This window comes from Nerophis ophidion, linkage group LG01 (genome assembly GCF_033978795.1).
Source record: "Nerophis ophidion isolate RoL-2023_Sa linkage group LG01, RoL_Noph_v1.0, whole genome shotgun sequence".
NCBI lineage: Eukaryota > Metazoa > Chordata > Actinopteri > Syngnathiformes > Syngnathidae > Nerophis > Nerophis ophidion.
The window spans coordinates 18,022,450-18,037,865 of NC_084611.1; the positions used below are offsets into that span (position 1 = coordinate 18,022,450).

A 15,416-nucleotide genomic window follows, 5' to 3' on the forward strand; every position below is an offset into this window, starting at 1 on the left:
AATCCCTAGCTGACAAGTGACAACTGGCCTGGTAATTGCTAGCTGGCAACTAGAATGCTAAACACGAGCTGGCAACTCGCACCCTAATTACTAGCCAGTTACTAGAATGCTAAACGCTAGCTGGCAACGAGAGTGTTAATTGCTAGCTAACAACTAGAGCGCTAATTGCTACCTGTCATTAGCTGGCAACTAAATCAACTAATGTGCTCATTGCTAGCTGGCATCTTTTGCACTCCCTGCTATCTGAGAATTGACAACTAGCCTGCTAATTGCTAGCTGGTGTTGTAATCACCAGCTGATAAGGGACAAGAAGTAGGCTAATTGCTAGTTGGAAACTAGAACCTGTCAGGTTTGTACCTGACAGTTTGGTCATGTTTTAGTTTTTCCTCTGTTTGCCTTATTTCCTGTCAGCACTCTTATTTTGTATTTATTTCCTGCTTTTATCCCCGAGTGTTTTTTTCCCCTCAGCTGTGGTTTAATGTCACAGGGCCACACCTGGTGTCAATCAGCCTGTTGCTATTTAGACCTGGTTGTTCCTCCACTCTGGGCTGGATTATTATCATTACGACTTGTAGCTCTGACCGTTTTTACCTGAAACGGTAGCTGTTTGCAGCCTGCAGTCTTTTTTGTTCCTCGTCTTCTAGTTCCTGTTCCTGGCATCCTGTTTTCTGTCGAAGAGTTCCTGGTTTGTTTTTTGAAAATGTATTTATGTTGTCCTGCTCAATGCCTGCCGTCATCTCTGCATCTTGGGGTTCGTCACCAACACGACATGACAGAACCCTAAACATGAGCTGGCAACTAGCGTGCTAATCACTAGCTGGCAACGAGAGTGTTAAATGTTAGCTGAAAACTAGAGCCCTAATTGCTATATGACAATTGGTGTGCTAATCACTAGCTGGGGCTTCACGGTGGCAGAGGGGTTAGTGCGTCTGCCTCACAGTACGAAGGTCCTGCAGTCCTGGGTTCAAATCCAGGCTGAGGATCTTTCTGTGTGGAGTTTGCATGTTCTCCCCGTGAATGCGTGGGTTCCCTCCGGGTACTCCGGCTTCCTCCCACTTCCAAAGACATGCACCTGGGGATAGGTTGATTGGCAACACTAAAAAAAAAAAATTGGCCCTAGTGTGTGAATGTGAGTGTGAAAGTTGTCTGTCTTTCTGTGTTGGCCTTGCAATGAGGTGGCGACTTGTCCAGGGTGTACCCCGCCTTCCGCCCGATTGTAGCTGAGATAGGCGCCAGCGCCCCCCGTGACCCCGAAAGGGAATAAGCGGTAGAAAATGGATGGATGGATCACTAGCTGGCAGCTAGATCGCTTCTCATAAGTTGACAAATGACAAAAGCGCGCTCATCCCCAGCTTAATAGAGTGCTAATCGCTAGCTGGTACCAATAGCACTAAATATTAGTAAATGCTAACATGAAAACAATAGTGTACATTATTTATTTGAAACTTGCAATTTAAAGTCATTACGGCGGCCATTTATAAACACACCACAGTGCGTCGGATCAACATTTATGTCTATATCAAGACCTTTAAGTTCGTAGAAAAATACTAAAAATTCCCCCACCCCCTGCAGTACCTTTGCAGACCACCTGGGGTTCACGTACCGCTTGCAGTTTTTGAGCGATTTTTAATGATAAAGGCAAACAGGTGTTTGTCACGGGGAAAATATCTGTATTGTACTCATGTTAGCATTCAAGCTAGCAAGCGATTAGGCTCCTTGACCAAAGACCATATTGAGTTTTTTTTTTATATTTAATCCTATTCAGCTATTTATTAAAAACAATCATATATGCCTACTATTATTATCATTATTTAATCCAGCATATGACCAAAATTGAAACCGTGTCAAAACAGGTAGTGAGTGTGCCATGCACTCACTCAGGCGTCATTTACCCATCAGTCGGTAACACAGTGGCTGTGACTGTAATCGATACATCCCTAACACACACTGTGCTGATTGTCAACACAAATAAACACACACACACGCGCACACACACACTTTCGGAGCAGACGTAGTTCATTTAATCTCATTCCTGTTACATTCTTTGTCATCATTCCTTATATAGACACATTTATTTCAGCGCAGATAATGAAGGCCTTCCAAAAAAGTGAGAAGTCAGTTTGGTCGCCAAACACAGTCTTCATGTTCCACGTTTGGAGTGAAATGACCGCCAAACACACACAAAAATGTTTTTTTTTTTAAACGAATTGCAGATAAAACAACCATTTCCTGCAATTAAAAAAAATAATAATACAAATTTGGCAAATAAAATAGCTTATCATTTTGTAAGTTCAAAATGTTTTTTTTAAACATTGGATTAATTTTTTCACTTGCAGAATTTTTTTTTTATTTTTATGCACAAATCGTTTTTTTTAATTGAAGAAAAATTGTTATCGAATTAAATCGTTTTTTTTAGTTGCAGACTATATTTTTCATACTTGTAAATAGTTTTTTTTAGTTCAACCAAATAATTTTTTGTTCGTACAATTAATTTTTCAAAATTAAGCAAAATGTTTTTTTTTGCTTACGAGTCATTTTCTAATTGAATACAGTACTTTTATTTTTTACTTGCCAATTGTTTACTGTTATATTTGTATTCCCATTGTTGCTTTTTATTTTTATTCTTATTGTAATATTTTTCTATTTTGTTTCCATTTATACCCCCATTATTTACTTTTTACTTTGTAAATTGATCTCAACTCTGTACATTGCTGCTGGAATTTTTATTTTCCTGAAAGAATCAATGAAGTACTATCTGTCTATCTATCAATTTATCTGTTTTTGTAAATATTTTTTTTACATTAAAGAAAATTGTTTTTATGAATGGGAATGGAATTTTTGTTTGCAGATTTTTTTTTTGTATTTTTTTTTTTCCGCACAAATCGTTTTTTTAACTGAAGAAAATGATTTCATTTTTTACATGCAAAATGTTTTTTGTTTTTTTTGACTGTTGCTACTTTTTTTAACCTGTGAATCGGTTTTTTTATGTGCAGAAAACAGTTTTTATACCTTAGGTTAATTTTTTACTTGCAGAATATGTCTTTTACAGACTATATTTTTCATTCTTGCAAGACATTTTTTTTTCAATTCAACCAAATAATTTTTTTGTTCCTGCAAATAATTTTTTAAATTAAAGAGAATATATTTTTTTTTTAGTTTGCGAATCGTTTTCCAATTGTATATCCATCCATCCATTTTCTACCGCTTATTACCTTTTTGGGGTCGCTGGCGCCTATCTCAGCTACAATCGGGGTACACCCTGGACAAGTCGCCACCTCATCACAGGGCCAACACAGATAGACAGACAACATTCACACTCACATTCACACACTAGGGCCCATTTAGTGTTGCCAATCAACCTATCCCCAGGTGCGTGTCTTTGGAAGTTGTATTTTTTACTTGCCAATAGTTTTTGGTAAAATGTTTTTTTTTACATGGGATTAGTTTTTTAGTTGCAGACAACATTATACATATTTGCAAATGAAAGAAAATATATATTTTTAACAATCGGGCGGAAGGCGGGGTACAGGGAATAAGCGGTAGGAAATGGATGGATATTTTTTTAACTTGCGAATCGTGTTTTGTGAATAGTTTTTTTCATTCAGGAAACGTGCAAAATGTTCTTAAATGAAGAAAATCGTTTTTTTTAACGCAATTGTTGATTTACTTGTAAAAAGTTGTTTTTTTTTCTTAACTTTTCGTGCTTGTTCATTTTTTTTTAATCTCCAAATTGTTGTTTTACTTGCAGAAAATGTTGTTTTTGAATATGTGAATTGTTTTTTTTCCTTGAAGAAAATCGTTTTTATACTCGTGAGTAAAAACATCGTTACGTGTGTTTGGCCATTCATTTCACTCCACACTGCGGATATCCTTGGAACGAAAAAAAGGAAAATAGTCTTCCCCCGCCGCCCACTTTCCACCAATAAATACATTTAGAGACATTTATATTCACATGTGCAAGAGGATGTACGGCGTCAACAGCAACACTTCGGATGACCAAAAAACGACAGCGCACGCCCGGAAAAATGCGGTAATTGGATTATGGTCACGGATACGAAATACCGACACTTAAGACCACGGAGTAGCTTTTACAGATCTGGAGTTTACAATAGTGATAAAGAGGTGGACCGGACCCTCCCCCGTAAGAAGCAAAAAGTATTTCTAAACCTTTCTTCCCCCGAGAAGTCTCTGTCAGAGGGGGTGTGGCCCTCGTGGCGGCGAGGGTCCGTTTGTAAAAGAAGTCCCGTCCGTAGTTCCGTGATGGGATGACATCAAATGAATGACTTTTCCCTTTCAAATCAAACGGGCCTTCTTCATATCAGTGGAGAAACGACACCTTCTGCTTTTGGGACGAGCTGGTGGGAGGGCGACCTCCCCTCCCCCGTCCTGGCACTTCTATAAGGCGTGTTGAGCCAGGAGCAGAGCCAAGGCCAGGCCGGGGAGCAGAGCCCAGACGTTGGCACGCACACACGCGCACTGATCCTCTGGCAGGCCCTGAGGTTTGCCCGGTCCGCCGTCTCTCGGTTCCGGATACTGACCACACACACACGCAGACACACACACACACACGGAGGAGAGAGAGATGCGGAAAAGGTTAGGCGTGACTCACACACTTCATTTTGTGTCGTGGCATTTTGATTCGGTCAAAGGTGACCATTTAATTTTTTTTTTTTTTGAAAAAGGAAAAAAAAAAAAAGGTTATCCTAGCGCAAGAAGAGAAGAGTCAGGAAGGACAAATAAAATTCAATCTACCGGGGACTCGCTTTGGCACAGACGTGAAATGTGTGCGAATATGCAGAGTCGTATTCAGTGTGCTAATCTAATTCCTTCCTCTCTTGTGCTCCCCCTTACAGTTCTTCCCGCTCCTACCGTGGTCTGTATTGCATGTAAGACAATCAATCAATCAAGGTTTATTTATATAGCACCTTACAACATCACAATTGTGCACACATATTCCTTTCCGTACTCTTCTAGAAACTTCAATAAAATGTCCTGGTTGCTGCTTAGTACCTTTTTGAGAGTAACCTTTATGTCTTCTAACTTCATCTTTTAGTTTTCCCCTTTCTCTACTGACAGTGAATGGTTGCTTGTTCCATTAATTTCTTCGCAATGCAGCTTTTACATATTCCCGTTGGGTGCTTGTTTATAAGGTGCAATGTCTTATTCAGTCTGATGTGTCCTAATCTAATGCGTGGTATGATTCCCTCCACTTTTGTGCTCCCCCTTACAGTTCTTCCCGCTCCTACCGTGGTCTGTATTGCATGTAAGACAATCAATCAATCAAGGTTTATTTATATAGCACCTTAAAACATCACAATTGTGCACACATATTCAGTCCCTTACTCTACTAGAAACTTCAATAAAATGTCCAGGTTGCTGCTTAGTACCCTTATGAGAGTAACCTCTGTGTCTTCTATCTTCTTGTCTTAGTTTCCCCCTTTCTCTACTGTATTTCTGACAATAAATGGTTGCTTGTTCCATTGACTCCACCTCAATGCAGATGTCACATGATCCTCTTGGGCGTTTGTTTATAAGGCGCAGTGTCTTATTCGGTCTGATGTGTCCTAATCTAATGCGTGATAGGATTCATTTCTCGTTTGTGCTCCCCCTTACAGTTCTTCCTGCTCCTACCGTGGTCTGAATTGGATGCAAGTTACTCAATCAATCAAGGTTTATTTGTATACCACCATACAACATCACAATCATGCACATATATAACTTCCCTTACTCTTCTAGAAACTTCAATAAATGTTCTTGGTTGCTGCTTAGTACCCTTTTGAGAGTAACCTCCGTGTCTCCTAACCTCTCTTAGTTTCCCCCTTTCTCTACTGTATTTCTGACAATAAATGGTTGCTTGTTCCATTGACTCCACCTCAATGAAGTTGTCACATAATCCTGTTGGATGTTTGTTTATAAAGTGCAATGTCTTATTCAGTCTGATGTGTCCTAATCTAATGCGTGGTATGATTCTCTCCACTTTTGTGCTCCCCCTTACAGTTCTTCCCGCTCTTACCGTGGGTTTTATTGCATGTAAGTAACTCAATCAATCAAAGTTTATTCATATAGCACCTTACAACATCACAATTGTGCACACATATACCTTTCCGTACTCCTCTAGAAACTTCAATAAAATGTCCTGGTTGCTGCTTAGTACCTTTTTGAGAGTAACCTTTATGTCTTCTAACTTCATCTTTTAGTTTTCCCCTTTCTCTACTGACAGTGAATGGTTGCTTGTTCCATTAATTTCTTCGCAATGCAGCTTTTACATATTCCCGTTGGGTGTTTGTTTATAAGGTGCAATGTCTTATTCAGTCTGATGTGTCCTAATCTAATGCGTGGTATGATTCCCTCCACTTTTGTGCTCCACCTTACAGTTCTTCCCGCTCCTACCGTGGTCTGCATTGCATGTGAGACACTCAATCAATCAAGGTATATTTATATAGCACCTTAAAACATCACAATTGTGCACACATATTCCTTCCCTTACTCTGCTAGAAAATTCAATAAAATGTCCAGGTTGCTGCTTAGTACCCTTTTGAGAGTAATCTCTGTGTCTTCTATCTTCTTGTCTTAGTTTCCCCCTTTCTCTACTGTATTTCTGACAATAAATGGTTGCTTGTTCCATTGACTCCACCTCAATGCAGCTGTCACATATTCCTGTTGGGTGTTCGTTTATAAGGGGCAATGTCTTATTCGGTCTGATGTGTCCTAATCCAATGCGTGATAGGATTCATTCCTCGTTTGTGCTCCCCCTTACAGTTCTTCCCGCTCCTACCGTGGTCTGAATTGCATGCAAGTCACTCAATCAATCAAGGTTTATTTGTATACCACCATAGAACATCACAATCATGCACATATATAACTTCCCTTACCCTTCTAGAAACTTCAATAAATTGTCCTGATTGCTACTCAGTACCCTTTTGAGAGTAACCTCCGTGTCTCCTAACTTCTCTTAGTTTTCCCCTTTGTCTACTGTATTTCTGACAATAAATGGTTGCTTGTTCCATTGAGTCCACCTCAATGCAGCTGTCACATAATCCTGTTGGGTGTTTGTTTATAAAGTGCAATGTTTTATTCAGTCTGATGTGTCCTAATCTAGTGTGTGGTATGATTCCCTCCACTATTGTGCTCCCCCTTAAAGTTCTTCCCGCTCGTACCTCTCTGAGCTGTCACCTTATCGTGGTAGAGGAGTTTGCGTGTCCCAATGATCTTAGGAGCTATGTTGTCCGGGGGCTTCTATGCCCCCTGGTAAGGTCTCCCAAGACAAACTGGTCTTAGTTGAGGGATCAGACAAAGAGCAGCTTGAAGACCTCTACGAAGAACATAAAGGAGGGACCCAGATTTCCCTCGCCCGGACGCCGGCCACCAGGGCCCCGCTCTGGAGCCAGGCCCGGAGGTGTCCAGGTTGCTGCTTAGTACCCTTTTAACTTCTTGTCTTAGTTTTTCCGTTTCACTACTGTGTTTCTGACAATGCATGTTCCGCTGAGTCCACCTCAATGCAGCTGTCACACAATCCTGTTGGGTGTTTATGAGTTGCAATGTCTTATTCAGTCTGATGTGTCCTAATCGTTCTCTCCATTACAGTTCTTCCCGCTCCTACCATGGTCTGTATTGCATTTAAGTCAATCAATCAATCAAGGTTTATTTGTATAGTGTTATGGGTCGCACACCTGCTGCTTCTCCTCCTGCTGTGCGCTCTTACGAGCGCACCGCGGGTCGGGCCCTAAGGCGTTCCCACTCCACAGCGGGTATTCCCTCTCTGCTGCGGGCGCACCTGCCCGTGATGAGCGACCAGCCTTCCTAAGCCAGCGCGTCTTGAGATCCGGTGCCAGAACGTAGTTTCTCGTAACTAGTACAGTAAGCCCACACGTCTCTAGCTTACTCGCATGTGCATACAATTTCCCTGTCTTCTGTTCATTGTCTCTCATGTTGTGTCGTCCTCCAGCTTCCTGTTGCCCTTCCTTGTCGTTTAACTGTTTGTATCGTTTTTTTGGACCCCCTATAGATTTCCCCTTGCCTTTCTCGACTTCGATCTCACCCCTGCCTACTGACCACGACGCATCGCTGTTGTCCTTTACTATCCGACTGCCTTCCGACTCTCGTGCCTGCCTTGCCCTTATGGACTTTCGTCTCGATCTCAACACGCACCCTTAACATCCTCTGGCAACCACGCACAGATAATACTCACACATAGTCAGACTGCATTTCTTTGATTTAATCACACACTGTACTCACTTATTGAGCTGGTAATAAACACACTGACAGCTAACAACGTCATCGCCTCTTTGCCGTCTTCTTCTTCCGCAGTCCCGTCAAATATAGCACCTTACAACATCACAATTGTGCACACATATTTCTTCCCTTACTCTTCTAGAAACTTCAGTAAAATGTCCTGGTTGCTGTGTGGTACCCTTTTGAGAGTAGCCTCCATGTCTTCTAACTTCTTCTCTTAGTTTTCCCCTTTCTCTACTAACAATGAATGGTTGCTTGTTCCATTAATTTCTTCGCAATGCAGCTTTTAAATATTCCTGTTGTGTGTTTGTTTATAAGGTGCAATGTCTTATTCAGTCTGGTGTGCTCTATTCTAATGCGTGATAGGATTTCTTCCTCTTTTGTGCTCCCCCTTACAGTTTTTCCCACTCCTACCGCAGTCTGTCCTGCATATAAGTCAATCAATCAATCAAGGTTTATTTGTATAGCACCTTACAACATCAAAATCGGGCACAAAGTGCTTACACGACAAATAAGTTGAAAGAAAGTAAAATCAGGTATATTAAACCAGTTTAAAAACATTCATATCTAAAAACAGTTTGTTAAAAGTAATTTTTACAAAAACAGTGTCTTCCTGTTGTACTCTGGTCCCAGTGTATTTGCCACTCTTTCAAAAGATTTCCTTTCATTTATAATTGTGCCTCTGCCGAACTGAAAGGTACCTCTCTGGGCTGCTATTGCGTTTGTGTCCGTTTTGCCAGCTGATCTGCCAATTCATTGGCCTTTGTGCTTGTGTGAGCTGGAACCCATAGGAACCTTATGCTGGTGCTCACCTTTTCAAGCCTGAACAGTATTTGTTATGTTTCATTAACTTTATTTTGTCTGTTGTTTGATACACTACATTAGTTTTGGATGATACCACACATTTGGGTATCAATTCGATACCAAGTAGTTACAGGATCCTACATTGGTCATATTTAAAGTCCTCATGTGTCCAGGGACATAATTCCTGAGTTTATAAACATAATATAAATATATGTTGGGATGCTACTTGTAAGAAACTTACTTTATTTGTCACCATGGAGACAAGGATTAGTGATTTAGAAGAAGCTAAATCACTGCCGATTGGGGCTGGTCTTTAGCCACTAGCTAGCTAGCCATGTTTTAGAGCACCTCTTTCTGAAGGCGTTTTAGTGTTATAACTTAACTTTTAACTGTAGTTTTTAAGCCAAAATTTGTCCATTCTCTCTTCGCTGTCTACACACCGTGTCTGCTTGTGAGTCCTCCATGATTGTGCGCTGCCAAACATGCTCCTCTGCTTTTAAACCAGAAATTACACGATATGACCGCTTCTAAAAAGTACCAGTCCGCTAGACCCCGCACACATACTTTTTAGAGGCGGTATATTACCGAATATGATTCATTAGTATCGCGGTACTATACTAATATATATATATATATATATATATATATATAAATAAATATATATATATATATATATATATATATATATATATAAATATATGTATACATGTGTGTGTGTGTGTGTGTGTATATATATATATATATATATATATATATATATATATATATATATATATATATATATATATATATTAGGGGTGGGCAAATTAATGCGTTAATTACGAGTTAACTCATCAATCTATTAACGCCGACAATTATTTTATCGCACATTTGCGTATGTTGTTTACATGCTTTTATTTTGTTAACGCTTTTTCTTAGCAAGATGGCGACGCCCGGACGTGCTTTGGCGTCGAGGGGCTCTTGGTAAAGATGGAACATTTGGCAAAAATACCAGACAATTCTGCAAATTTCATGGCTGGCTTACAGCGTGGTCACTCCGGGATCACTTACGACCGCCAGACAATTCTGAATGTGGATAGATCGGGCCGTTTTGGAGTGAATGACGCGTGCTTGCTAGACCGGCTAGCTAGCATGGGAATACTTTGCCGGCTACATCCAGCGGCCTGTGAAGCAGCGGAGTATGTGTGTTGTCTGTCTATTTATGAATAATGCAGACGAGGACTGTTGGCTGAGTTCTTAACGTTTGCTTTCAGAGCGTGCATATCACAACATACAAGATGCCGTCATGGCGACACACAACCTATACCGGACTACCGCGCATGCTCGTCACTCCTGTTGCATGCTGGGTAGGGTAGTCCTTTTTTTCCCTGGCTCATAACATCACAATATAGTATCATGTATATGATGCGTTCAGTTTATCAAAGCACCAAGCAAACAATCTGAAAAATCCCATCATATCAATTCCTAGATATGGTCATGATTGTTTTAAGTGCACTACGCAGAATAAACACAACATTATTAATATTGTTACTACGGATAATTTGATCAAAAATTCCCTAAAACAGCCCACTACATATAATATAGTTTTTTTAAACATAAGATCCCTGATAAAAAAAAATGTTTCTGCTGTTACCTCAGAAATTGCCTGTTCATATGTTATGATTGTGGTTCAGAGGTTTGTATGTAGATTATATTTATTTTCCATAACAAACAGGATAACTTAAATACCCTGGCAGTGGCAATAAGCTTAAATGTTTGTATTTACATTTTTTGAGTTGATTTTCATAAAATATGCTATTTAACTGCTACTGTTTAACAAGGACTGATTTAAATTGTGTTTGCACAACAAATGTTTTGGCGCTTTGGTTCATGTGGGAGAATATTCCAATAAAGGTGCATTACACACTACTTTTGAATTCATTATTGGGCTTTGCGTATACAAGGCAGTTCATCGCGATTAATCTGAGAAATAGTGCGATTAACTTCGATTACAATTTTTAATCGTTGCCCAGCCCTAATATATATATATCTATATATACATACATACACACATATATATACACATATATCTGGTGTATATATATACATATGTATACATGTATATAGATATATATATATCTACACACACATACATACGTATGTATATATATATATAAACACACATATATACGTATGTAAATATGTATATATATGTATACATACTGTATATACGTATATATTATATATATAAATATATGTATATATTATATATATACGTATACATATATATGTATAGATTACGTATGTATAATAATAATAATATAATGGATACATTATTAATTATTATTATTATAATTGGATATTTACAGTATGTGAAATTTCGACCCTGACCTTGTTTACGTCCGACCTCCTTAAAGTTTTGTAATCAATCAGAAATATCAAGCAGCTAAAATTTGCTGAACATAGATACGTGTGGACAGAGTATTTTGTTATTTCCCCATCTTGCACTGTAATGGCTTTAAATTGGTGCAATTTGGAATCATGTGTAGTTTTTGGACATATTTTATAACATCCCTGAGGTTCAGTGAGTAAGTTGTGCTATATGTGACCATGTACGTTGACTTTCTGTGTTGGTCTTTTTGCGCCATGATTGGGAAAGGTTGTACGGAGTAAATTTCAAAGTAAAGTTTGTGTTCGTCGACCAGATTTGCGCACGTTGTCCCCAGGATTGCGGCAGATCTGTCAAACATTTACAAAACCGGCCAGATTCCTCCCTCAACTCGCCATGTCGGGCCCTAGTTTGGGTATCCCGGATCCGTTCACGGAACTCTTTGCAGCGAGCCGGGAAAAAGTGGCACGTCAGCGCTGAGCACACACCCGGTGTCGAAACCTGCGGCCTCTTGGAGCAACACTGCACTCGCCACCAACGCCTTCTCCTGATTGTCGGAACATTTTCCGACTTCTTGCTACCACAAAGCGGAACCGTTTGCCTCCGAGTCGAAACAGTCACGCTCAATTTGCAGAAGGCATCATTTTCGGCGCGGAAACACATCATAAGGAACATGAAACATTTTGCACTCCGCCTCCTCCTCCTCCAGCCCCTCAACTCATCTCCTCCAACGTAGCCTTTGCACAAATAGCACTTCATGCCGTTTCCCTGCGCTCATGCAACGAGCTGGAAGGAGAATATCAATGATGAAATGAGAAAATTATCATACAGGGTGAAGGCCATTTATCTTTGCGAGGGAGAGGGGGGAAAAAAATAAAAAAATAAAATCACCCCGCAGAATTAAATGGTTAAAGAAAAAGGTTGCCAGACATGAAGAGAGGAGCTTGACAATGCAGCAGACACATCTGCAACTAAAAGCCAATTAATTAGCAGGGGCAGCCATGTGTGGCAGCAGCCTGTTGACATGAGTCCAGATCTGTGGCTGCAGCCAATCCACACACACGGACACACAAAAACACACACACACGGACACACAAAAACACACTTTCATGTATTTGTTACCTTCTTGAGACCTCTGAAAAATGCCTACCTCTTTAGGACCACCATTTCTACATATATAAAGATGTGTATTTACAACATTAATAATATATACATACTATGCAAACAGGAAAAAGCTTGTTGTGAAAAATGAGGTGGAATTTCATAAGAAAAACGTGAATTTAATCAACGCTTGTCGGAATTTTACAAGAAAAACTGAACACGTGTGCAATATTATGATGAAAGTTGGAATTTTACTCAATGACAGTCGTAATTTTACAAGAAAAGCAAACATTTTGGGCAATTCTATGAAAAGAGTCGTAATTTTACTCGACAAAAGTCACAATTTTATTAAAAAAACTTACAATTTTGAGCAATATTATAATAATAATCGTAATTTTAACTTGGCAAAATTATGACCAAAGTCATAATTTTATGACCAAAGTCATAATTTTACCAAAAAAAACAAAAAACAATTGCCGATATTGTGATAAGTCAGAATTTTGCATGACAAATGTCACCATTTTATATAAAAAACTAATAATTTTACAAAAAGATCTTACAATATTACAAGTCCGAATTTTACAAGAAAAACTGAACATGTGTGCAATATTATGATAAAAGTTGGAATTTTACTCAATAACAGTTGCAATTTTACAAGAAAAGCTTACATTTTTGGCAATTTTATGAAAAGAGTCGCAATTTTACTCGACAAAAGTCACAATTTTATATAAAAAAAAAAAACTTAAAAATTTGGCCAATATTATAATACTAATAGTAATTTTAACTTGGCAAAATTAAGACCAAAGTCAAAATTTTTACTAAAACAGTTTCACGATTTTTTATAACAACAAAAAAATTGCCAATAATGTGATAAAAGTTGGAGTTTTACATGACAAATGTCACCATTTTACATAAAAAAACGAATGATTTTACAAGAAAATCTCGCAATACTACAGAAAACAGAAAGAATATGAGAAATTGTTCCCAAATTTATAAGAAAAAAGTCGACACATTGTGAGAATAAGACTCTGCTTAGCTATTTTTTTGGTTGGTAATTGGTTTTTAATCTTCTATTACAGTTTGTCTCTATATACATATTAATTTTTTTATTTTAATTGATTTTGGCCAAAGGGGGCGCACTTCCAATTTTTACACACACACTTGTTATTTCATATCTTGACCAGAGGGGCAGCACCTTTAAAAACGACGCACAGTCAATTTGAAAAATCCCTCCTTTTTAGGACCACCCTCATTTTGATAGATTTCCCCACCAGGGGGTGCAAATGAGACATTCTATATTAAATGCAATGGTTTTCCGTATTGGGACCATGATTTATGTCCTAACTTGTTCACCGGTCCACATATATACAGGTAACAAATACACATTCTTGTATTTGTTACCTTCTTGAGACCTCCGGAAAACGCCTACCTCTTTAGTACCACCATTTCTAGATATATACTGTAAAGATGTGTATTTACAACATTGATAATATATTCATACATACTATGCAAACAAAAAAGTTTTTGTTGAAAAACGAGGTGGAATTTTACAAGAAAAAAAGTCACAGTTTCACCAGAAAAACGTATTTTTACTCAACGGAAGTCAGAATTTTACAAGAAAAACTGAACATTGGTGCAATATATTGATAAAAATTGGAATTTTACTCAATGATAGTCGCAATTTTACAAGAAAAGCTTACATTTTTGGTAATTTTATGAAAAGAGTGGTCATCTTACAAAAGTCACAATTTTATAAGTAAAACTTAAACATTTTGGCAATATTGTAATGACAACAATCAGAATGTTTTACTTGGAAAAATTATGACCAAAGCCATAGTTTTACTAAAAAAGAAAATTGTATTTTACCAGAACAACAAACAATAAAAATGGCAATATTGTGATAAAAGTCGTAATTTTTACATGACGAATGTCACCATTTTGCAATAAAAAGTAATAATTTTACATAAAGTAATAGTTTTACAAAAAAATCTTGCAATGTTACGGAAACAGAAAGAAAATGAGAAATTGTTCCCAATTTTATAAGAAAAAAATTGACACATTGTGAGAAAAAGACTGTGTTTAGCTATATTTTTTGTTAGTAATTGTTTTTTTAATCTTCATTATTTACTTCATGTTATTACAGATTGTCTCTATATACATATGCACTTATTTATTTTAATACATTTTGGTCAAAGGGGGCGCACTTCCAATTTTTACACACACTTATTTCATATGTTGACCAGAAGGGGGAGCACTTTTAAAAACGATGCACAGTCAATTTGAAAAATCCCTCCCTTTTGTGACCACCCACATTTTGATACTTTCACCACCAGGGGTGCAAATGAGACATTCTCTATTAGATGCAATGGTTTTCCGTATTGGGACCATGATTTATGTCATAATTTGTTCACCGGTCCTCATATGGAAGGTACTTTTCCTTGTTGATGTCTCAAGAAGGGTAGAAATACAAGAACACACACGCACACACACACACGGGGGGGGGGTGTCCTTAGAGGAGGTATAAACACGCCCACACATTTAGACACCGTGACGGTGCAGACAATGTCAAAACACACACTTGTTTACTTTCAACACCTACATGCGCCAGACGGATTTGTGGCCTGGTGGTAAATTGTTGACGAAGAGCGCGTCCCCCCCCCCTGTCCTTGAGCGCGTATCTGCTTGACACGCGTCTGGCTATCCCCCGTCGGTCACAACAACGCTCAACCTGCAAGCGGCGGCGGCGTTGGCGAAGGCTGTTTATTGATTTGTGTGGTTCTTGTCCACAATCAGTGCAATTAAATTGAGCGGAATATCAACACATGACAATGCAAACATGGCAGAACTTTTTAAAATATTTTCTTAACCATGTCTACAGCTGAGAAAGTGACACAGAAAGTTTGACTCCTAA

At 38.5% G+C, this 15,416-nt stretch overlaps 1 protein-coding gene across 1 annotated transcript in view; it reads right to left on the reverse strand.

The window, feature by feature from the left end:
• Positions 1–1,998: 1,998 nt before the first annotated feature.
• Positions 1,999–15,416, reverse strand: part of LOC133551210 (GDNF family receptor alpha-2-like) — a 299,303-nt gene continuing 285,885 nt past the window's right edge. Inside the window, exon 8 of the mRNA XM_061897692.1 lies at positions 1,999–4,533. Coding sequence (XP_061753676.1) covers positions 4,396–4,533 — 138 coding nt within the window. The 3' untranslated portion in view covers positions 1,999–4,395. The remainder of the gene's footprint in view (positions 4,534–15,416) is intronic.